This window comes from Rana temporaria, chromosome 1 (genome assembly GCF_905171775.1).
Source record: "Rana temporaria chromosome 1, aRanTem1.1, whole genome shotgun sequence".
In the NCBI taxonomy this organism is placed as follows: Eukaryota; Metazoa; Chordata; class Amphibia; order Anura; family Ranidae; genus Rana; species Rana temporaria.
The window spans coordinates 642906017-642932787 of record NC_053489.1 but is presented as its reverse complement, the minus strand read 5'-3'; the positions used below and the strand labels follow the sequence as shown (position 1 = coordinate 642932787).

General features: G+C 44.6%; 1 protein-coding gene across 1 annotated transcript in view; it reads right to left on the bottom strand.

Moving 5' to 3' along the window:
• SMOX (spermine oxidase) overlaps positions 1–24101 on the bottom strand; it is a 63241-nt gene extending 39140 nt beyond the window's left edge. Inside the window, exons 1-2 of the mRNA XM_040335487.1 lie at positions 23988–24101; positions 191–425 (exon numbers count right to left, since the gene is read on the bottom strand). Of these exons, the coding sequence (XP_040191421.1) occupies positions 191–398 (208 nt within the window). The 5' untranslated portion in view covers positions 399–425; positions 23988–24101. The remainder of the gene's footprint in view (positions 1–190; positions 426–23987) is intronic.
• Between the last annotated feature and the right edge of the window lie 2670 nt (positions 24102–26771).

Sequence of the window (26771 nt, the reverse complement as noted above, 5' to 3'; positions counted from 1 at the left end):
GTACTGCTTCGATTAAAAAAAAAAAACCACCCGATTCCCCTTGACAGAATGAGCATCAATCTAATGTTAAAAATTACGTTTTTGGGTGAACCTCCACTTTAAGTGGTTAAGCTCTTGTTCTATGCCGCTTGCATGTTTGTATTCAACACTCAAAAGAGTGCAATATTAGGAATAAGGTACAGACACTCACCAAGTGTTAGACTTTGCACTCTGCCTCCTATCCGATCAGATGCCTCAAGGATGGTGACATCTGTGAATCCTCCGTCAAGGAGATATTTTGCAGCAGACAGGCCCGCAAGCCCCGCCCCAATAATTACTATTCGCGGTTGTCGGTTTCTCCGTGGGCCACTACTAAGAGGATCATCAGTGCTGTCTGAAGATATTTCACAACTTTGCATGCCGTCCAAGCTCTCTTTTTAGTTGATCTGTTGCAGAAAAGAGACAATGAAAGAAAAATGTAAACAAACATTTGGGGTTTCAAAACATTGTTACATACTTGTAAAACAGGCATCACTTAGCCCCCGTTCACACCTAGGCGTATATACGCCTGTAGTGCGACGCCACAGCCGCCCCTGAGACGCTGGAGGGATGATTTCACATTGCCCTCTATGGAGATGGTTCATATCTCCACGCTGAACGCCGTACGCCTGCCGAATGAAAACAAGTCCTGGACCTTTTTTTCAGGCGGCTTTTGGCATAGGAGATGTGAATCATCTCCATAGAGGGGGTAAGGCTGCATTCACAATCGCTGGGTTTTGTCGCCGCAAATCGCGGTACAAAACGCCGCAATTTGTCCCCGCAATTCGCGGGACAAAACGCCGCGATTTTGTATGCAAGGTGTGAATGCAGCCTAAAGGGAGGACCGCAGTCCAGATCCGAACCGAGTCACTGTCCCATCTGGACCGCCGCAGTGCTGCCAGTTCTTCAACTAGGTTGCTGCCACCGCTGTGATGATCACAGCAGAGTGAAGAATGGGAGTCAGGACGCAGAGCATGAGCTTCAGGAGTTATCTTTTAAAGTGAACTAAAAGATGGTTGGTTGCTAGGATGAAGGGTGGTCCTAGCAACCAATCACCTACTAGTTCACTTGAAAAGTTTACTTTGGCAAGCTTTCATCCGAAGCTGCTGTGGCTACTGCTCTTGAGGGAAGAGGCACAGTTACAGGGGGGCAGCTACAATATGAATAAAGGGGCAGAGCTGTTGGGGGGCTGAAATGGGAATAAAGGGTCAGAGCTGTAACGTGCATTATGGGGAAGGTTTGCAGGGGCCTGTGAAACACTGATAGAAGATCAGAACTGATATAAATGAAGGGGGGCTGTGACGTGAAGGACCTGTGTCATTGCACAAAGATGCAATTCGGACCTCCGCTAGAAGAACGTTTTACTGATCGAACCTCTGATTTTTAAGTCAATACCCCTCTACTGTAAAAGACACTTATTAGGTCATAATTTCATTGATAAATTTAAAGTGGAGTTCCACCCATAAATATAACATTACATCAGTAGTTTTAAAAAAAATGTCATTAGTCCTTTGAAGGCATCTAAAAAAAAAAATATATATTTTTCCCTTAAAGTGTTGTTGCTAGGCAGAATAGTTAATCTTCCCTCTTCCTGCACCTAGGTGCTTAAGCTTCCTAAGCTACACCGCACGGACTCCTGGGAATGTAGTGGGGGTAACTTCCAAGGAGTCGGTGCACTCCCCAGTCTCGAAGAATTATGTGACTTGGACAGTACAGGTGCTGAAACCTGATCTGAAACCTATTACACTGCTTGTGCAGCACTGAGCATTTGCGAGATCTGCAAGGCTGAAATCCAGGAAGTCATACAGTCTGGCTTCATGATGCCCACACTTAAGATGGCCCCAGTCAATTTCTATTTTATAAAGTGTCTAAATGCTGTAACAACCTAACAAAACGGACCTTAGTTTACAGACTAACTTTACTAGAATACATTAAGCTTGTGTATTACAGGGGTATTTATATTTAAAAAGTGAAATTGTGGCCGGAACTCCGCTTTAACTTCTCAAATGACTAAAATGAGACTGGAGGTTCATCAGATGCCAGTCTTTTAATGTGGACAGTAGAATAAGCAAGCTTCTGATGAATAGAAAAATTGCATGTAATATTCTGGGCTAATGTCCAAAACCTGAATGATTACCCTAACCAGCCAACATGCTTACACCAAGACTTAAGTGCATCGCTAACTAGATTATTTATAGTGCAGCAGCGTAGAAAAGGGCTTTCAAAGAAGGATTGTATTCCTGGGAGGTGGTTGAAGGCCACCATTATTGAATTAGAGCTGCCAATGACATGGGATATAACTGGTGCATACAGTAACATTTATTCAAAGGGGAACCAATTACACCATTATGATTAATAAAAGCAGAGAATCTCAGTTACATACACACATATATAAATGCACTACACACTAGATTACTATTCCAATCTACAGGAGATCTCAAACTAATACACATGTTTAGCAAGTGACAAATTCATCTCAACTTATAAGAGAACACATGGATAGGACAGATAGGTCATCACATCTCCAATACTACTTGACCACAGGAAACAAACAGATGATCAATTTATTATGCTATGTACCTAGAACACAACACCCAAACTCACCTGGATATAATCATAATGCAACACTATGACACTTTATACATAGAAAACTAAAACCTCAAACATTGGCTGGCTCAACCACTGGTCAAGATCACAAGACTAAAATGTATTATACTCTATACCAAACACATTTCACTCCAATATGACAATCATTATACAAATTGTGATATACATTTTACACATGGATTATTACACATCCCAACGTGGAAAGCGACCAAAAGGACACGATTATAAAATGCACAATGCATGCTGTATTGCATTCTATACTTTATTATACAGTCAACAAGACCAAACAATGGGTCGGGATCACAATATAAATGTTATTCCAATATACATACACTCCAACATGACCCAATTACTAGACACAACCATAGACAAATTTTATTATATGCTCTAATATTGAATAGACCCAGACACAGTGGCGTAGCGTGTGGGGTGCGAAGGGGGCCACCGCCCCGGGCGCAAAATTTAGAGGGGCGCTGTCACGAGTGTGAAGAGGAGGGAGCGCCAACAGCAGATTGGACATAGGAACATATGCATGACGTCACCACTCCAGGCTTTACCAGTCATTATCAAGCACGCTCTCCTCTTCCCTATAGCCACCGCTGTCTCACATAGTGTATCATGTGACCAGACTAGAGATAGCTAAAAATAGGTCCATGGGTCAGGGGGGCGCAAATTACTTGCTTGTCCCAGGCGCTGACAACCCACGCTACGCCACTGCCCAGACATGACAAGCAACCTTTGGGCATGATCATAATACAATGCCATTAAATTCTATAAACACTGCACCCCAACATGACCAACTACTAAACATGACCCGCACCATAGTCTGTCTACTGGACATTGTTTTAATATACAGTCCATATGGAGTACAATACTCCCACATGAGACTACTAGACATAATATAAATTCATTATAATTAAAGTACACAGCACCCTCACAATTCTACTACAGTCTACATTGTAGTTGGTTTTGCATTATGATCACGTCCAGTGGTTGGTCATGTTGGAGATGCAGCATTCTTTGTATAGGCTGTAATAGTTGGTTATATTAAGACCATGTCCAGTAGTCGCACTGACTACTGGACGTGGTCTTAATATAACCAACTATTACAGTCTATACAAAGAACGCTATATCCCCAACATGGCCAACCACTGGATGTGATCATAATACAATTCTACTACAGTCTATTCGTAAAGCTCTATATCTCCAACCACTGGACAATACAATTCTATTATAGGCCATACATAGAGCACTACACCTCCAACATGACCAACCATAGGACATGAGCATAACAGAATTCTATTACACGCTATACATAGAACACTACACCGTCCAACATGACCGGACACAACCATTATACAATTCCATCACAGTCCATTTGTAGAGCTCTATAATCGCCAACATGACCAACCACTGGACATGATCATAATACAATGCTACTACAGTCTATTCGTAGAGCTCTACATCGCCAACATGACCGGCCACACAGGACACAACCATTATACAATTCTACTACAGTCTATTCGTAGAGTTCTACATCGCCAACGTGACGAACCACTGGACGTGATCATAATACAATTCTACTACAGTCTATTCGTAGAGCTCTATATCTCCAACCACTGGACAATACAATTCTATTATAGGCCATACATAGAGCACTACACCTCCAACATGACCAACCATAGGACATGAGCATAACAGAATTCTATTACACTCTATACATAGAACACTACACCGTCCAACATGACCGGACACAACCATTATACAATTCCATCACAGTCCATTTGTAGAGCTCTATAATCGCCAACATGACCAACCACTGGACGTGATCATAATACAATGCTACTACAGTCTATTCGTAGAGCTCTACATCGCCAACATGACCGGCCACACAGGACACAACCATTATACAATTCTACTACAGTCTATTCGTAGAGTTCTACATCGCCAACGTGACGAACCACTGGACGTGATCATAATACAATTCTACTACAGTCTATTCGTAGAGCTCTACATCGCCAACATGACCAACCACTGGACGTGATCATAATACAATTCTACTACAGTCTATTCGTAGAGCTCTACATCGCCAACATGACCAACCACTGGACGTGATCATAATACAATTCTACTACAGTCTATTCGTAGAGCTCTACATCGCTAACATGACCAACCACTGGACGTGATCATAATACAATTCTACTACAGTCTATTCGTAGAGCTCTACATCGCCAACCACTGGACATGATAAGAACAATTCTATAATAGTCTATATGAAGAGCACTACACATCCAACATGACCGGCCACTGGACATAACCATTATACAATTCTATTACAGTCTATTCGTAGAGCACTACGCCTCCAACACACACACACACACACACACACACACACACACACGGAATGCAACTTATCCTTTAAGTGCTTTGAGACGTAGCGCTTATCCCTTTGCATGGTACAAAGACTCAAATTTTTTTTCTGGTAAGAAGTTGTACATTAGCAGTACATTAGAATTTAAAAATAGAAAATCTTGTCAGAGCTCTTCCCACAAAATCATGTTTCCCGCAACAGTTTACTTTGTTAGACTAAAAAGCTGCATAAAACTGCCGTAGCTCCAGAAATAAACATAGCCTACTTGGCAGAGGATGTCAAGTACAACGACGGGAGGAAGAAAGGAGCAGGCACAGGGTTTCACAGAAGGAAAACAAATTAATTTTGTTGTGAAAGGCGCCTTTGCGCTCTTGTTCTACATAGAGAGAAGCAAAGGCTCTCATTAACCCACCCCGACGGCCCCCTATAATCAGAGGGCTTAGGAAGCTGAAAGACTTGGCACGAGTCGGAAGAAGTAGCGAAGATAGGGGTTCTCGGAATCCTGGCGAGGAAGAGAGGTGTGTGCTTGCACCGCAATAATGGGGCACACGAAACGTGGGGACGGGCTAAGAACACTGCAGTAAAAGATTTTCTGAGAACAGGCTGAGCGATGATAAAAGGGGCTGGATTCAAGGCTTTACATATCAGACAATCACCCAAGTCTAGAAACCTTCCCTGCAATTCATAGAGTGACGTAGACATTCATTAGAAAGCGTTTGAGAGAGACATGGCACAACTTGTGACAAAATTCATGCGATTGTCAAGGTGAAAAGGAATCTCTTACAGCGTACATGGATCATCCGGATGGGATTTTTTCTTTCAATAAAAGTGGAATTACTTTTTAAAGCAGCGCTTCACCCAAAATGGGAAGTTCCGGTTTAAGTCGTCCTCTACCTAATTTGGCACGTCATTTTTTGACAGATGCCCGCTCCCACTTCCGATCAGAGCAGTCTTCTCCCTACCCCCCTCCCCGCAGTTTTTTGTACGCATCACAGGTCTCAGAAGACTGCCGGACCATTCTCAAAGTGAAGCCCAGCCGACTGAAGCGGCAAGTGGTCACAGCCGGGTGCCCACACTTAAAGTGGTTGTAAAACCTTACAGACCACTTTGACCTACAGGTAAGATTAAGGCTTACCTGTGGGCCCAAGAAATATCTCCTAAACCTACACGGTTAAGGAGATATTTCCAAGAAAGACGGCACCGATGTCTACGGCGCATGCGTCGCAGACAACAGCATGCAGTGGCGCACTGTGTGTGCCGCTACTTACGGCATCATGCCGTTAGTGGCGGCTCCCGCGCAAAAGCGACATCATCGCTCCTCCAGCCAGTCACAGCGCCGGAGCAGCGATACCGGAAGTCACTTCAGGTATCATGGGGGCGGAGTTGTCCGAGGGCCGCAGCGGGGGCTTTGTTCTCGGGTGAGTAATTCACAATGAGCTAGTAGGCTATGCAAAAAAAAATAAAAAAAATAAAAATAAAAAGGGTTTACTTCCTCCAACTACTTGCCGACCATCATTTTACGGCGGCAGGTTGGCTCCCCTGCGCGAGAGCCTGTAGCTATACGTCGGCTGTCGCGCAGGCCACTAGGGGCGCGTCCCCCCACTACCGTGCGTGTGCTCGGCTGGCACACGCGATCGCTCGTTACAGAGCGGGGACCGGGAGCTATGTGTGTAAACACACAGCTCCCAGTCCTGTCAGGGAGAGAAATGCTGTCAGGACACACCCAGGGAACATACTTAACCCCTTCCCCGCCCCCTAGTGTTAACCCCTTCACTGCCAGTGGCATTTTTATAGTAATCCAATGCATTTTTATAGCACCGATCGCTATAAAAATGCCAATAGTCCCAAAAAATGTGTCAGAAGTGTCCGCCATGTTGCAGTACTGAAAAAAAAAAAAAAAAAAAAAAAAAAAAGCTGATCGCTGCCATTACTAGTAAAAAATAAAAAATGCCATAAAAATACCCCCTATTTTGTAAACGCTATAACCTTTTCAAACACTTATTGCGTTTTTTTTTTACAAAAAATATGTATAAGAATATGTATCGGCCTAAACTGAGGGGAAAAAAAAAAAAAAAAAAAAAAAAGTTTTTTTTATAGCTTTTTGGGGGATATTTATTATAGCAAAAAAATATTCATTTTTTTCAAAATTGTCGCTCTATTTTTGTTAAAGCGCAAAAACTAAAAATCGCAGAGGTGATCAAATACCACCAAAAGAAAGCTCTATTTGTGGGGGAAAAAGGACGCCAATTTTGTTTGGGAGCCACGTCACACGACCGCGCAATTGTCAGTTAAAGCGACACAGTGCACAATCGCAAAAAGTCCTCTGGTCTTTGACCAGCAATATGGTCCGGGGGTTAAGTGGTTAAAGATGCTGTTGGTAGTGGTAATGAGAAACTAGCCTGGGAGAGGACAGCATTGGATCCATAGACAGGTAAGTGTCCTATTAAAAAAAGTCAGCTACAGGAATTGCAGCCATTAATTTTTTTTGTTACACACTGGAGAACTGTTAGCAACTGGAATGGTTAGCAGCAGCACAACAGCTAGAGGATCACTGAGCAGAACTTCAAACCAGTAACCCAAGCCAAAGTTTTAGCTGGTGTGGGGCAACTTAACCACTTAAGCCCCAGACCATTTTGTTGCTAAATGCCCAGGCCAGGTTTTGCGATGCGGCACTGCGTCGCTTTAACAGACAATTGCGCGGTCGTGCGACATGGCTCCCAAACAAAATTGGCGTCCTTTTCCCCCCCCCACAAATAGGGCTTTTTGGTGGTATTTGATCACCTCTACGGTTTTTATTTTTTGCGCTATAAACAAAAATAGAGCGACAATTTAAAAAAAAATATATATTTTTTTTTACTTTTTGCTATAATAAATATCCCCCAAAAACATAACATTTTTTTTCTCTCAGTTTAGGCTGATAGGTATTCTACCTATTTTTTTTTTTTTTTTTTTTTACCAAAAAATCGCAATAAGTGTTTATCGATTGGTTTGCGCAAAATTTATAGCGTTTGCAAAATAGGGGATAGTTTTATTGCATTTTTATATTAAAAAAATGTTTTACTACTATTGGCGGCGATCAGCGATTTTTTTCGTGACTGCGACATTATGGCGGACACTTGACAATTTTGACACATTTTTGGGACCATTGTCATTTTCACAGCAAAAAATGCATTTAAAAATTGCAATGTTTATTGTGAAAATGACAGTTGCAGTTTGGGAGTTAACCACAGGGGGCGCTGTAGGAGTTAGGGTTCACCTAGTGTGTGTTTACAACTGTAGGGGGGTGTGGCTGTAGGACTGACGTCATCGATACGCCGCCACAGTGAAGCACAGGGAAGCCGTGTTTACATACGGCTCTCCCCGTTCTTCAGCTCTGGGGAGCGATCGCGACAGGGCGGCTATAAACGAATAGCCGCGCCGTCGTCCCGGATCGCTCCCCGAGGTAAGCCGCCCGCAGCGGAGGGGGTCCCGGTCGGACCCCCGACCCGCTAGAAGGCAGGGACGTGTATATATAAGCCCATCTGCCTGTACGTGCCATTCTGTGGACGTAAATAGGCGTGCGGTGGGCGTTAAGTGGTTAAAAAAAAAAAAACACACACACACACACACACACACACACACACACACACACACACACACACACACACACACACACACACACACACACACACACACACACACACACACACACACACACACACACACACACACACACACACACACACACACACACACACACACACACACACACACACACACACACACACACACACACACACACACACACACACACACACACACACACACACACACACACACACACACACACTCTGACTAAGGGAATGCTTCTGAGCATGTGTCAAATTGATTCCATGCATGCGTTTTTGCACGTTGGAATTGCATACAGACGATCAGAATTTCCGACAAGAACTTTTCCCGTAGGAAAATTTGAGAACCAGCTCTCAAATTTTTTGCCGTCGGAAATACCGACAGAAAAATTCAGATGGGGCCTACACGGTCGGAATTTCCGACCAAAAGCTCACATCGAACTTTTGTCGGAAATTCCGACTGTGTGTACGCGCCATAAAGCTTTAAAAAATATCTGGCTGCAATCACAAAAGGATTTCTGTCATATTAATGTGTACACTGCTAAGTGTTAATGAATTACAACATACTGCTGAGCAATCATTGCTAAACCAAAAGGACATGACGCAGATTGAATCACCACTTCCAGGACGATTGACTCATTGTAGAAATACAGAAATAAAGTGCCTTGCTGCATATTTAAGTCCTCACTCAACCTACATACCTGAAATCATGCACATTCCACCTGCTGAAAAAAAAAAGTCCACTGAAATGTTTACATTGAAGCCTCTACAACAGTGGTCTCCAAAGTGCTGCCCTTATCTAGTCCCACTGGGCACCATTCCTGCCACTGACACCAACCATGGGGCACTGTTCCTCATCCTACTGACCACAGGCATTGTTTACTTCTGACGTTGGGGCATTTTCTACTACCACAGGACACAATCTGACCCTCCTAAAATCTGAAGAACAGCGAACTGGCCACTCACCTGCCACCTCACATGATTTAAATCCTGTTTAAAGACTTTACACTAGCAGCATTGTATTCCAATCCCATAGCAAATAGGCAGGTGTTCAGGAGGCAAGAACTGCACCATTACCACCGACCAACATGGGTGAGTAGGAGGCATAAAGAGTAAAAAAAAGAAAAGAAAAAGTCGCTGCACGGTGAAGCAAAGCAATATGGCTGCAGCAATGCTTTTACACACCCGAGCAGCACCAGGTTTGCTTGTAGGTGAGCAGTCATGGGCGGTAAAATGGCTGTTTTTACCCCCCCCTATGATATTAGGGGGGTGGGGAAGCTTGACAGGTTTTTAACCCTACAAACTTACATGGTGTACATTGGTGGGTTGTAGTGTGGCTCCAGTCACTTGAATGGGTCAGTACCATCACTGAACCAGACTGGATACAAATTTGAAGCCAAGCATCTCAGCCATGACATGTGTACACCTCCCAGGGTGCCGTTTTAAGGACAGTTGGGGCTCCCCCCGGCAGCAAGTCTAAACTAGGCCTTTGGGTTCATTCATACCAGCGTGTAGGCAGACACAGGTCTGCGCAGCTGTGTGATGTGTAAGGGCACAACATTGGCTCTGGTGTGCGATGTATAGGGGCAGTGAGGGGGGCAATGAATGCATTGGTGCTGGCATGCTCTGTATAGGGGTAGTGAAGTGGCAATGCGTTGGTGATGGTATGCAAATGTGAAGAGGCGATAAATTGATACTGGTGTGACATGTAGGGGCAATGAATATGTTGGTGCTGGGGTGTGATGTGTAAGGGTAGTGAAGGGGCAATGCGCTGGTGACGGTAGGCAATGTGTAGGGGCTGTGAAGAGATGATGCAAAGGAGAAGGGAAAGGGGAATGTATTGGTGCTGGTGTGTGATGTGTAGGGGCAAGGGGTTTGGCGTCCAATGTGTAGGGCATGAGGGGGCAATGCATTGGCGCCGATGTGCAATATCTAGTGCCAGTGAGGGGGCAATACATTGGTGCTGGTCTGCGAGGTTTAGGGGCAGTGAAGGTGCGGATGCATTGGAGGAGTGAAAAGGCAATGCATTGGTGCGCGATGTGTAGGGGCATGAGGGGACAATGCATTGGAGTGAAAAGGCAATGCATTGGTACGCGATGTGTAGGGGCATGAGGGGACAATGCATTGGAGGAGTGAAAAGGCAATGCATAGGGGCAATAAAGGGGCGATGGAGCAGTGAAGGGGCGATGCATTGGAGTGAAAAGGCGATGCATTGGTGCGCGATGTATAGGGGCATGAGGGGGCGATGCATTGGAGGAGTGAAAAGGCAATGCATAGGGGCAGTAAAGGGGCGATGGAGCAGTGAAGGGGCAATGCATTGGAGGAGTGAAAAGGCAATGCATTGGTGCGCGATGTGTAGGGGCATGAGGGGACAATGCGATGGGGCAGTGAAAAGGCAATGCATTGGTGCACGATGTGTAGGGGCATGAGGGGACAATGCGATGGGGCAGTGAAGGGGCGATGCGATGGGGCAGTGAAAAGGCAATGCATTGGTGCGCGATGTGTAGGGGCATGAGGGGACAATGCATTGGAGGAGTGAAAAAGCAATGCATAGGGGCAGTAAAGGGGCGATGCGATGGAGCAGTGAAGGGGCGATGCATTGGAGGAGTGAAACGGCAATGCATTGGTGCGCGATGTATAGGGGCATGAGGGGGCAATGCATTGGAGGAGTGAAAAAGCAATGCATAGGGGCAGTAAAGGGGCAATGCAATGGTATGTGATGTGTAGGGGCAATGCACTGGTGGTGCTGCTGCAGGATGTGCAGGGGCAGTGAGGGGGGCAATGCATTGGTGCGCGATGTATAGGGGCATGAGGGGACAATGCATTGGAGGAGTGAAAAAGCAACGTATGGGGGCAGTAAAGGGGTGATGCGATGGAGCAGTGAAGGGGCGATGGTATGTGATGTGTAGGGGCAGTGAGGGGGGCAATGCATTGGTGCGCGATGTATAGGGGCATGAGGGGACAATGCATTGGAGGAGTGAAAAAGCAATGTATGGGGGCAGTAAAGGGGTGATGCGATGGAGCAGTGAAGGGGCGATGGTATGTGATGTGTAGGGGCAGTGAGGGGGGCAATGCATTGGTGAATGTCTGCATTTTTAGAAAACACGTGGCAACCCTTCTCAAAGTATTGTGGTGAGAAGAGATCTCAAATCATGTGAAAAAAAAAAAAAAAAATCAATCCCAACCTCTGTCCCCGTCACCATGACTGGAGCAGACCTAGAAATGTGACAGTATTATTATTCAGAAACAAATTGTGTACCTCAGCTGTTCCTTCCCACAGATTTACAAGGTACAGAAATTTTACTACTGGGAACTTGTTCTTTGTACATGATTACAATGAACGCAATTGTCCTAAACGCAATGATTCACGGAAAGAAATACATCCGATTACACAACCTCTCCCAGGACTTGTACATAATGTGAATGAAAGGTTGGGATTACGTCATTCTCATTACAAAACAAAGCAAACACCTCGAGATCAAACCATTTCCAGGCACAGTTTCTCTACGTCATCTGGGCAAGTCGGTACACAAAAGTACAGAGTATTCCGGGAGAGTTCAAGAGGTCCTATGCCTAAAACCAATCGAAGGAACTAGGCTGAGTCTAACATGAAACACAACCACATAGGAAGGAAAAAAAAATAAAAAAAAATAAATTAGCAGAGACCCTAGAGAATAAAATAGCAGGCATTGCAATTTATGTCACACGGTATTCGCTCAGCAATCTTTCAAACACGGTTTAACCACTTAAGGACCCCTTCACGCCGATATACGTCGGCAGAATGGCACAATCACGTACGCGATTCCTTAAGCCCAGCCTGTGTCCCGTGATTGGTCACCGGAGCTGAAGAACGGGGAGAGGTGTGTAAACACACCTTCCCTGTGGCAGTGTCATTGATCGTCTTTCCCTATATCGGGGAACAGACAATCAATGATGTCACATGTCCACCCCCCTACAGTTAGAAACACATATGGAGGTCACACTTAACCCCTACAGTGTGCCTCCTAGTGGTTAACTCCTAAACTGCAATTGTAATTTTCACAGTAATCAGTGCATTTTTATAGCACTTTTTGCTGTGAAAATGACAATGGTCCCAAAAATGTGTCAGAATTGTCCGATGTGTCCGCCATAATGTCGCAGTCATGAAACAAAAAAAAAAAAAAAAAGCTGATCACCGCCATTAGTAAAAAAAAAAAATAATAATAAAAATGCAATAAAACTATCCCCTATTTTGTAAACACTATACATTTTGCACAAACCAATCGATAAATGCTTATTATGATTTTTTTTTAACAAAAATAGGTAGAAGAATATGTATCGGCCTAAACTGAGGAAAAGAAAAGTTTATATATTTTTGGGGATATTTATTGTGGCAAAAAGTAAAAAAATATTGCATTTTTCTCAAAATTGTCGCTCTATTTTTGTTTATAGCGCAAAAAAAAAAAAAAAAAAAAAAAAAAAAAAAAACTGCAGGGGTGATTAGATACCACCAAAACAAAGCTATATTTGTGGGGAAAAAAAAGGGCACCAATTTTGTTTGGGAGCCACATCACACGACCACGCAATTGTCAGTTAAAGTGACGCAGTGCCGAATCGCAAAAAGGGGCAAGGTCCTTAACCTGCATAATGGTCCGGGTCTTAAGTGGTTAAAAAAATATATATATATATATTGTCCAATTTTTTGGTATACTGTGAAAGATGTTACACCAAGTAAAAAAAATTGCGCACACTTGTGGAATGGTGCCAAACTTTGGCACTTAATTTCCATAAGCAACGCTTTACATTTTTTTTTCCCTTTTTTAGACCTTGTGGCTTCACTTCCTGGTTCCCTGCTGTGCATACACGAGTCACGCGATCCCACTGGTCCCTGCTGTCTTCTGGGACATGTGTGTCTTCCCAGAAGACAGCAGGGGCGGAGTAGGTGCCAGACGTGGCGTAGGTCACTGCGGTGATCTATGCCCGGAAGTGGGAGCAAATACCTGCATTAGACAGGTATCAGCTCCTTCCTCCCCCCTGAAAGGTGCCAAATGAGCCACCGAATGGGGAGGGATTTCAAAAAGCAGATGTTCCATTTTTGGATGGAACTCCACTTTATACCAGGCGGGGGATCTATCATTTAGTGGCGGTAGCATACATTGGAGGTGGAAATCAAAGTGAAAAAATACTAGGGCTGTTACTGATCAAAATTTTTGTTTTGTTTTTAAATCGATTAATCGACTAATTTCGATTAATTATAACGCACATACAGATCTACTACTTTTAGCTGATCTCCTTGCAGGCTGATTCCCAACCACTGGAAAAATGGATAGCAGGATACAAAAAACACACAAAGGCAGCGCTCGATGGGAATAGCATTAAAACTTTTATAGTCTTCAAGTAGGTAACAAAATAAATACAGGCATACCCCACTTTGAAGTACACAATGGGGTTTATTTACTAATGCTGGAAAGCGCAAAATCAGGCTCAGTTCTGCATAGAAACCAATCAGCTTCTTATCCCAGCTTGTTCAATTAAGCCTGGTAATAAAACCTGGAAGCTCATTGGTTTTTATGCAGAAGTGAGCCTTGATTTTGCGCATTCCAGCTTTAGTAAATAAACCCCATTGTGTACTTAAAGCGGAGGTTCGCCCAAAAATCCACTTTTTGACATTAGCTGTAGCATACTGCCATCATCTGCAGTATGCTGTTTTTTTTTTTTTACTTGTACTTATCGTTATACGAGCCCTTGTTTTCCGGCTCCGAGCGGGGAATCCTGCGGGGAATGGGCGTTTCTAAGCAAAGAGGAGTTGATTGACGGCTGCTAAGGCGCGTCTTGGCCTCTGTTTAATCTTCAACTGCCATGATGCTGCACATGTGATCAGTTATGACACCAGCCATTGGATGGTTTGACAGTTTGGTTGAGAGTACAACCAATGTGACAGTTAGCAATCCCGGCATGCCAGGAATGTAACTGCTTTTTCAAACTGTTAAATTGATGGGTTTACTTCCGCTTTAAGGATGCTGGAAAGTTCATTTTGAGGGTGAACCTCCGCTTTAAAAGTGGGGTATGCCTGTATTGCACTGGAGATAAAATCGATGTAGCTACATAAACTGTAAAAATAGTGTGAGTAATACCAAACGGTACCAAAAGCAGTCATGAAAACATGTAGCCAAGTATGATACTGGTATAAAAATGTGTACAACGATACCACTGCTGAACCCAGATGAGGAGGGGTTAACATCAGTCCGTCGGCATGTGGATGTCCCATGAAGGGAACTATCACAACTCCCAGTGGATGGTTGTAGAATCCCAGGTTGATAGAGGGAAGTGATAGAGGGAAGTGTAACAGCCCTTGCGTGTGGCAGATAGTAAGGTCCCACCAACATGCAGATATGAAGGCACAGCAAAGGAGCCCTTCAGATGGACACGGCAAGCCCCGCCGGTGTCTGACATCACCGGATCTCCGACGGAACTCCTTAAAGGCCCAGAAGCCGGCAGAGAGGCGAGTACAAATCAAAAGAATTGTAATCAATCAAAAAAAAATTAAAGATTAATCGATTACCGTATTTATCGGCGTATATCGCGCACTTTTTTCCCCCTTAAATTAAGGGGAAAATCGTGGGTGCGCGATATACGCCGATAGCCGCTTCCCGCGCTCAGTTTGAATTCCTTTGCCGACATATACCGAGTGCAGTACACTCGGGTACATTCGGCTAGGCTCGTGCTCACTCATAAACGTCACAGAGCGTGAGTGCGAGCGAAGCCGAGCCTTGCCGAGTGTACTGCACTCGGTATATGTCGGCGGAGGCGTTCGAACTGAGCGCGGGAACTCGACTTGAGGCGCGCGCTGGAGAAGCCGGGAGGACACCATTGAGGCCGCAGACGGACGCCGGGAAGACACCAAAACTGTAAGTAATAAAATCATATAACTTTTTTTTACAGGAATTTCGGGGGCAACTTTAGGGGTGCGCGGTATACGCGAGAGCGCGCTACACCGCGATAAATACGGTAATTAAAAGTTAATTTGCACAGCCCTAAAAAAATACCAATACTAAGAACAGGCTATCGAAAACATTGCTACCAATCATAATTGGACCTTTTCAGAAAAAGACAGCGAGGCGTCCAAAAGGGTAAAATCTGACATGGGCTGCTATAAAGCGTTACCGACAATCCCTTGTAATAGGCACTTTGATAAAGACTATAAAATATCTGTGTTACTCAGAATCCACCTTCCACATAAGTAGAACAAATGCCAGGAAGGGTTAGACAAGGACATGAAGCCACGTCGGTCTTTCTACTCGACGTTATCATAGTGAAGGAAAGAGGACAACTGACTCAGCACTGCAACGTCACCTCCCGAGCAACGTCTACTCCAGCAGGACTGTCGCAATCACGCCAACAGGATCCTTTCCGATAATCAAGGCTCATCAACGTCTTAGGGGCACAGACCAGTCCTTGCCTTGATCTGCTTTCAAGTTTATACAAGTAAAGATTCCAAACAGAACCTTCTGCCTAACGTCGCCATGGAAACCAAATAATTTCAGAAAGAGCGGGGTCAGCAGTATAACACATGTATGGAATTATGCAATACAAAAGTCAATTGCGATGCGCAAAATGTAACAGCCCAAATATTATACATTTTAGATTTTGCTATAGTGAAATCGGTTAGGGGAGTTTCTGATTGGTTGCCATGGGTTACTGCTGCCTGTAGATCATCCCTGTTCTTCCATTGCAAGTCCACAAATACCAAAAACATTATAAAAATGTGATTAACCACTTAAGCCCCGGACCATTTTGTTGCTAAATGCCCAGGCCAGGTTTTGCTATTCGGCACTGAGTCGCTTTAACAGACAATTGAGTGGTCGTCCGACGTGGCTCCCAAACAAAATTGGCGTCCCTTTTTCCCCACAAATAGAGCTTTCTTTTGGTGGTATTTGATCACCTCTGCGGTTTTTATTTTTTGCGCTATAAACAAAAATAGAGCGACAATTTTGAAAAAAATGCAATATTTTTTGCTGTAATAAATATCCCCCAAAAACATTTTTTTTCCTCAGTTAAGGCTGATACGTATTTTTTTTTTTTACTACTACTAATGGCGGCGATCAGAGATTTTTTTCGTGACTGCGACATTATGGCGGACACTTCTGACAATTGACACATTTTTGGGACCATTGTCATTTTCACAGCAAAAAATGCATTTAAATTGCATTCTTTATTGTGAAAATGACAGTTGCAGTTTGGGAGTTAACCACGGGGGGTGCTGCACGTGTTAGGCTTTACCTAGTGTGTGTTTACAACAGTAGGGGGGTGTGGCTGTAGGTTTGAGGTCATCGATTGTGTCTCCCCTATAAAGGGGATGACACGATCGATGCGCCGCCACAGTGAAGCACGGGGAAGCCGTGTTTACATACGGCTCTCCCCGTTCTTCAGCTCCGGGGAGCGATCGCGACAGAGCAGCTATAAACGAATAGCCGTGCCCTCGTCCCGGATCGCTCCCCGAGGTAAGCTGCCCGCGGAAAGGCAAGGACGTGATAGAGATATATCTATATCTATATCTATACACACACACACACACACACACACACACACACATCTGCCTGTCCGTGCCATTTTGCGGACGTAAATAGTCGTGCGGCGGGCGTTAAGTGGTTAAAGTAGAATTTTTTTTGGATAAGGGTTAGACTTGGCAAACTTATTGTCGTGTGTGCTGGGGTGAGTCACCCCTTGATTTGCCCTTGTGACCAGTACCACAAGGGCAGAAAGGGATGGAAAATCCAAAAATGTTAGTTGTCACTAGAACAAGAGGCCAAGGGGAAAGTCTTCTAAGGGGACACCAGTTCTGATAACCGTATCGCAGTACGCCAGGCTGAAAAGATCCACACTAAAAGATTTATTAGAGAGTCGTGGTAGGAGCGCCAGCAACAGACCACGGAGGGAGCTGATAGCTGGCCTGCTGGAGCTGGACGAAATGGATGGATCCATGGAAGGAACGGAGCCCCTTGCACCCGTCAGCGAGGAAGATGTAATTACTGGGATTGTACAGCGGAGATTATCCTTGTATCCAGAAACGTCCGTGGAACTAATCAACCAGCTGTTCCGGGAAGCAAGGGAGGAGATACAAACGAAGAGGGGACAAGAACTGGAACTGGTAAGAGCGAGACAGCCCATTACACCTGCAGTTCCTACCCCCCCACCCGTGGCTACAGGAAAGAAAATACCGTTCACTGCATTTAAAGCTTTTGTAGAAAGTGAGGAGGAAATCGATGGATATTTGGCGGATTTTGAGAGGCAGTGCTCACTACACCAGGTACCACCAGACCAATGGGTCACTATTTTGTCGGGGAAATTGTCGGGCAAAGCCAATGAAGCCTTTCGGGCTCTCGCTCCAGAGGATATTTTACAATACCAGCAAGTTAAGAAGGCGCTGCTAACCCGATATGCCGTAACGCCAGAAGCCTACCGCCGGCGCTTCCGGGAGTCCAAGAAGAAGGCTGTGGACTCCCACATGGAATGGGCCAACCAGTTACAAAGGGTGGCATCCCTTTGGGTCCAAGGGTGCAAGGCCAACACCGGGGAGGAAGTATTGCAGCTGTTCCTAATGGAACATTTCTTCCAAGACCTGGCCACAGACATACAAGACTGGGTACGAGATCGCCGTCCCGCTAACTTAAACGAGGCGGCTCGGCTAGCATATGAGTACGCGGAGACGAGGAAAGTAAGCCAGGGTACTACGCGGCTGGCTCAGAAGGTAGAACCGCGTACTCCAACCGTCACCCCACGCCCAGAGTTTCGGGCTCCAGTCCCACCACGTCCTCAGGGCCCTGGGGTCTAGACAACCTTTTCCTAGCGCTGACTGTAGGTACTTGCCTCCCCTCCTGAAATAGAATGGCTATGGGAGCTGAACATACTTGGCAGAATAAAGGCCAAAAAGGCATTGCAAGACCACAAGGTTGTGTATGGAAATCCTGTCCCATAATGGACCACTTTGTCTTTAGCCATCACTCTACATTTCTAAGTCATCTATGGCAGCCTGGCCAAATACAGCCATGGGTGTCAGCAGAACTTTTCTCAAGGGAGGGGGCATAATTTTAGAGTCACCCATTTGCCGCCCCTTTTGGACAATGTCATTCTTGCATCATGGTCAGAAACTGCAGGCGTAGTACAGTCCCTAGGAGAAGTAATGGATAATGGCCGACAGGTTCCCTTACCAGACCCAGCGAAATTGCAACAGTGATCCCTCCGGCTGGACGGTCGCATACCCCGAGTTCCCCCAGGGGCGATTCTGGTCAGTAGTGCAACAGGTCTGTACCCTGGCAGTGGCTCAGTCTCTCTCTCTGGTGGCGCGTTACCCCCTCTCCCCACTGGCTGCCCGCACCCCCATAGCAACACCACTGTGCTGAATGTGCTGATCTGATTCCAGGGGAGGAGGGGCACTTGACCCAATACCTGCGGACACCCATGATTGCAACCCACCTGACCAAAGTTCCAGTTCTTGTAGACCCCTACAGAACGTTGCAATTCTTGAACATGAGGCCTCATTCACATGGGCATATCTATATGTAGACCCGTGCAAAGGGCTGTACAGGTGTTCTGTGCACTCACAGGCAGTCCCGTTGGTAACTATTGGGACACAGCAGCTGCATGAACAGCTGGTCCCAATTTGACAACCATTAGGGTGCGCGTCCCTGAACAGAGTGCGCATCCGCCGTGCAAGCATAAAAAAAAACACACAAGCCTAAACCAACTGTAGAAATTAGGGTTGTCCCGATACCACTTTTTTAGGACTGAGTACAAGTAGCGATACTTTTTTTCAAGTAATCGCTGATACCGATACTTTTTTTAAATGTGTCCCCAAATGCAGCCATGTCCCCCCCACACATATGCAGCCATGTCCCCCCACATATATGCAGCCATGTCCCCCCCCATATATGCAGCCATGTCCCCCCCCATATCCCCCATATATGCAGCCATGTCCCCCCCCATATCCCCCATATATGCAGCCATGTCCCCCCCATAGATGCAGCCATGTCCCCCATACCTAGATTCCGCCGCCTAGTTAATACAGGCGGGGAACATTACAGCTTTCATTTGAATAGCTGTAGTGTGCCGCACCGCGTATAGACACTCCCCCTTGCTCGTGATTGGACAATTCCGAGCAAGGGGGAGTGTCTATACGCGGCACAGCGGGAAACACTACAGCTATTCAAATGAAAGCTGTAATGTTCCCCGCCCGTATTAACTAAGCGGCGGCGGGGGGTCTAAGTATTCTATTTAGGCATCGGGGGCATTTGCGGGAGTACAAGTACTCCCGCAAATACTCGGTATCGGTACCGATACTGGTATCGGGACAACCCTAGTAGAAATAACCAGAAACTATTTGTGAATGGTTGGCAAAAGTAAATCTCAAGCCATAGATGCCTACAAAAATATGCAAAGCCTAAAACAAAAAAATAAAAATGAAAATTAAAATAAAAAAGCAATACAGCTAAAGATGCTCAGCTCACGTGTGAAAGCTTTTTTTATTTATTTTTTACTAAAAGCGCAGCTCCTTTGTCTATGAACTCACGTGTACAATACGTAGAGATCAGCAAAATAAAAACCCGTGTCCGAGGTCAGTAATTTATGTGCATAATACATATTTAATGGATGGGGAAGATCTCAGCCATCCAACTGCAAGCACTGAAATCCCCATTTCATGCTTTTCAATGCCGCATCTTCCTGCCAAGACCCTGCAGACGATCATTAATGTCCCCATGACCGTGTACACGTCTCCCTTTAACTGCCGCACAGAAATGCCATTTCTCGTTCCGTGACGGCGCCTCGTTACTGCAGCCCCCGGTGTTTGCAAACGTTTGATGTGCAGCGGGGATGTTCTACGATGGCTTCGTTAATTGCCTGCCGATCGCTCTGAACGAGTGCCAGCACACGCTGCGTTCCACTACACAGCCCAGGTTTACATCCACACGAGCCGGCCTGCCAGATGTTGCAGGCGGACATTAAAAAAATGCAGTGTCTCTCAGTTCACACACGCTCCGACCTACAACACAACAACGTGCCGTGCCTGGCCGCAATCAAAGCGTTGTGTTCTTCGCACATCGCCAGATTCCAGGGTCGAGGAAAGTCAGCGGCGCGGCATTTCTGCTAAGTAAGGAAGGCGATGGGAGCACAATACAGTCAATGAAGGTTTTGTGCACAACAGACACAATGAGTGCCGTTTACACATCTGACAACCGAATTTACAAGAAAATGAGGTCAGAAGGAGGAATGATGGCAGATGGACGGGAAAGCGCCATACACCATGGAATCCGATCTCTGCATTGGGAAAGATCTGACCTTTAAGAACATTTATTTGCATTTGCTCAACCAAGAAACAGTGCAGCCGACATGTGTTCCCATAGGTTCCCCCACATTCACACTTTGGGGTTCATTAAAAAAATTGCATCAATAGCCATCCAGCAGAATGTGCATTCATTCATAAAACGAATGTTCTTTAGTCCAGCATTTACCTTTTCCCCCCCAGATATATATATATATATATATATATAAAACGATTAATCGAACAGAAATTTTTTGATCAGTAACAGTATATATATATATATATATATATATATATATACACACACACATACATACATACATACACACATATACACACACATATACACACACATATACACACACATATACACACACATATACACACACATATACACACACATATACACACACATATACACACACATATACCAAAAAATTTCGGTTCAAATAATCTTTTTTTTTTAATCGATTAATCGACTAATTTTGATTAATTATAACGCACATACAGATCCAACTACTTTTAGCTGATCTCCTTGCAGGCTGATTCCCAGTGCAGCTACCAACCACTGGAAAAATGGATAGCAGGATACAAAAAACACACAAAGGCAGCGCTCGATGGGAATAGCATTAAAAAGTTTATAGTCTTCAAGTAGGTAACCAAATAAATATTGCACTGGAGATAAAATCGATGTAGCTACATAAACTGTAAAAATGGTGTGAGTAATACCAAACGGTACCAAAATCAGTCATAAAAACATGTAGCCAAGTATGATACTGGTATAAAAATGTGTACAACGATACCACTGCTGAATCCAGTCAATCCATCAGTCCGGCATGTTGATGTCCCATGAAGGGAACTATCACAACTCCCAGTGGATGGTTGTAGAATCCCAGGTTGATAGAGGGAAGTGATAGAGGGAAGTGATAGAGGGAAGTGTAACAGCCCTTGCGTGTGGCAGATAGTAAGGTCCCGCCGGCATGCAGATATGAAGGCACAGCAAAGGAGCCCCTCAGATGGACACGGCAAGCCCCGCCGGTGTCCGTGACGTTACTGGATCTCCGACCGAACTCCCTGAAGGCCCAGAAGCCGGCGGAGGCGAGTACCGATTAAAAGAATTTTATTCGATCAAAAAAATAAATAAAAAAAAAAGTAATTTGCACAGAATATAAAAAGTAATTTGCACAGAATATAAAAAGTAATTTGCACAGAATATATATATATATATATATATATATATATATATATATATATATATATATATTTTTATTTATTTTTTAATACAAAAAAATAAAATTAATAATTACTACTACTGATACAAGTATCTGTAGTAGGGTAAAAAAAAATATATAAAATCGCAAAGCCCCCCAGTCTAGAATGAAACTGTTACTTATCAATGGGAAACCTGAGCCTTGGTCAATGCACAAAACCTCCTTAAAGCGGGAGTTCACCCATTTCTGTTTTTTTCCCTCTTTTCCCCTTAGATTCCTGCTCGTTTTGTCTAGGGGAATCGGCTATTTGTTTTAAAATATGATCTGTACTTACCGTTTTCGAGATGCATCCTCTCCGTCGCTTCCGGGTATGGGCTGCGGGACTGGGCGTTCCTTCTTGATTGACAGTCTTCCGAGAGGCTTCCGACGGTCGCATCCATCGCGTCACGATTTTCCGAAAGAAGCCGAACATCGGTGCGGCTCTATACTGCGCCTGCGCACCGATGTTCGGCTTCTTTCGGAAAATCGTGACGCGATGGATGCGACCGTCGGAAGCCTCTCGGAAGACTGTCAATCAAAATAGGAACGCCCATTCCCGCAGCCCATACCCGGAAGCGACGGAGAAGATGCATCTCGTAAACAGGTAAGTACGGATCATATTTTAAAACAACTAGCCGATTCCCCTAGACAAAACGAGCAGGAATCTAAGGGGGAAAAGTGCCCTCTAAGGGTGAACCCCCGCTTTAATAAAATGGATATCAGGGCCCTCCTTCACATTAGAAATTCACAACCACCAATCAGAGTCGCCCCTCATAATGTCAGAGTTTCCCCCCTAAAAATGTCGATCGGCCCGTGGCCAGCCCAAGATTGTAGATTTTATAGCACCCCCATAATCAGATTGTATACTCTCCTTTATGGTGGCGGTACACTATACAATCTACAAGAGGACACCAACAATACAGCCATTGGACGGCCGGACATTCAAGCCGAATCTCCCATCGCAGTGATTGGTCGGGAAACTTGGTGAAAAAGCCCTGGGCTGGGCTCACACTAGAGCGGGTCGGGAACAAGGGCTAAAAATTGCACAGAAACGCGTTGGCCAGACGTGGGACAGAACCATTAATGGTTACCGAGACCCCCAACACAACGCGTTTCGGTGCAGCACCAATCGGGTCAGGGACTTATTTTCTGCATTGGGAGGAGAGGAAAACGCACTCATCAAATGGGGCGAGCCGACCCCCAAAGCCCATCATACACGTGGCAATCTCCGAGCAATCTACATACCAGAAGGGCAAACCCAATCCATCCAATCAGGTCCCTGCACTACAAAGCTGCCGCTAGATCTAATGGCGGCCACACACACACAGACCAATCTGATCAAAGAATAATAGAAAGAACGATTGCAGCAAAAATCAATCGATTTCATTGCAACGATTCTGATCGCGTTGGATGGAAAAACCCAACCGAAGGAAAGGCGATCGCCCTAGAGTATGGCGCATGGAACGATGCGATCCGTCTTCTGATCGTATTCCCCATCGGATGGTAAATTGATCTACGAGAGGACGGTGTATAAAGTCGTCCGCCATGAAGGGGGATTGTATGGTGTATGGGGGGGGGGGGGGAATTGTATGGGGGGGGGGGAGATTGTATGGTGTATAATGTGATCTGGAAGATGTGCAGCCACCATAGAAGGTCAGATCATTACACCATAAAGAAAGACATCCATTGGGGGGGCGCAACCTGACCCCCCAATCCACCCTCTGTTTACATGGAGCAACGCTGGCAGCTCCCCTCCCCCACCACACTGCAGGGACCCCCATGACGTCCCCTGACATCCATCCCACCCCGCTAAGATCATCACCGATCCCGACACCGACCTTCCTCCGAGCCCCGGGGTGAACACAGCTCCGCTCCCTGCTGGATATCTCCGGCCGTCCGTCCGCTCCGATCACCGATCCGCCGTCACTGACACCGCAACGACCTGCTCTGTGTTTATCACCGAGGAGGGACCGCCCACCGGGAGGGCGGAGCTTCCCCGCCCACTCCGCGGCATCAGAATAAACCGGCCCCGCCTCCTCATTAATATGTGACAGGACCACCGCCCCCCCTGAGCGCTGTGCACCACGCCCCCTCTATCCCTCATTCCTACATTGTGTGATCTCCTCCTGCAACCTGTGCACCATTCTCTTCACTGTTATTACAGAGATCTGTCCTCCTTCATATATATATATATACACACAATATCATGTCATTGGATCACCTTCTCCTCCTCATAGAATCACCGCCTCCTTCTCACAGCTCATTAATATTATAAACAGCTTCCTTTATTCATATTCATTAAATAGTAGGACCACGCCTCCTTATAAATATGTGATATGATTGGATCACCCCCTCTCCTGAGAGCTGGGAACCCGCCTACCTTATCAATATTTCAAAGATACAGTGTGACCGCCTCCTTCAGAGTGTGACCGCCTCCTCCTCATGAATATTACAAAGAGCTTTCTCATTCTTACATGTATATCATTTCCTCTTACTTTTCATCATATTACAGTATTGCCTCCTTCTTAATATTTTATTATACTAGTACCTCCTTTTTGGTATTATAGTATTACCTCCTCATTTGTCATATATTATAGTATTAACTCTGTTTTATTATATTATGCACACATATACATACACATACATACATACATACATACATACACACATACATACATACACACATACATAAAAAATACAATTAATAATTTCTACTACTGATACAAGTATCTGTAGTAGGGGGAAAATATAAAATCGCAAAGCCCCCCAGTCTAGAATGAAACGGTTACTTATCAATGGGAAACCTGAGCCTTGGTCAATGCACAAAACCTCCTTAATAAAATGGATATCAGGGCCCTCCTTCACATTAGAAATTCACAACCACCAATCAGAGTCGCCCCTCATAATGTCTGAGTTCCCCCCTAAAAATGTCAATCGGCCTGTGGCCAGCCCAAGATTGTATATTTTATGGCACCCCCATAATCAGATTGTACAGATTGTATATTCTCCTTTATGGTGGCCATACACTATACAATCTACAAGAGGACACCAACAATACAGCCATTGGACGGCCAAACACTCAAGCCGAATCTCCCATCGCAGTGATTGGTCAGGAAAGTCGATAAGAAAGCCCTGGGCTGAGCTCACACTAGAGCGGGTCGGGAACGAGGGCTAAAAAAAGCACAGAAACGCGTTGGCCAGACGTGGAACGGAACCATTAATGGTTAACGAGACCCCCAACTAACGCGTTTCAGTGCAGCACCAATCGGGTCAGGGACTTATTTTCTGCATTGGGAGGAGAGGAAAACGCACTCATCAATATATTATTACCTCTTTAATATTATATTATTGCATTACCTTTTCCTTATTATTTTATTATAGTATTGCCTCCTTATTCTTAGATCATAGCATTACATCCTCCTTTTTAATACATGATAGTATTACCTCCTTTTTATTGTATTATAGTATTGCCTCTTTCTTAATATTATATTATAGTATTACCTCTTTCTTAACCACTTGACCACTGGCACTGGGCACTTAAACCCCCTTCCTGACCAGACCAATTTTCAGCTTTCGGTGCTCTCACAATTTGAATGACAATTACTCAGTGATACAACACTGTACCCATTTGAAAATGTTGTCCCTTTTTTCACACAAATAGAGCTTTCTTTTGGTGGTATTTGATCACTTCTGGGTTTTTTATTTTTTGCACTATAAAAGAAAAACGACTGAAAATTCAGTAAAAAAAAACTTGTTTCTGTCATATTAGCAGGTTATTTCTCACACACAGCATATGCATACTACAAATTACACCCCAAAACACATTCTGCTGCTCCTCCTGCGTATGGCGATACCACATGTGTGCGACTTTTACACAGCGTGGCCACATACAGAGGCCCAACATGCAGGGAGCACCATCAGGCGTTCTGGAGCACCCAGACCAATTCTGACATTTCTCTCCTACATGGAAAAATCATCATTTATTTGCTAGAAAATTACATAGAACCCCAAAACATTATATATGCTTTTTTAGCAAAGACCCTAGAGAATACAATGACGGCCGTTACAACTTTTTATCTCGCATGGTATTTTCGCAGAATTTTTTTGAACGCGTGTTTTTAAAAAAAAAACTGTTTTGTGCTTAAAAAAAAAAAACAGTAAAGTTAGCCCAATTGTTTTTCATAATGTGAAAGATGAAGTTACGCCGAGTAAATAGATACCCAACATGTCACACTTCAAAATTGCGCACACTCATGGAATGGCGCTAAACTTCGCTACTTAAAAATCCCCATAGGCGACGCTTCAATTGCTTTTATTGGTTACATGTTTTTAGTTACAGAGGAGGTCTAGGGCAAAAATTATTGCTCTCGCTCTAACGTTCGCAGAGATACCTCACATGTGTGGTTTGAACACCGTTTTCATATGTGGGCGGTACTTACGTATGCGTTCGCTTCTGCATGCGAGCACACGGGGACAGGGGTGCTTTAAAAAAATAAATAAAAATTATCGTTCATTTTACTTTATTTACTTGATTTTGACACTTTTTCCCCCAAAAATACATTTTTTTATCACTTTTATTCCTATTATACAGGGAGTGCAGAATTATTAGGCAAGTTGTATTT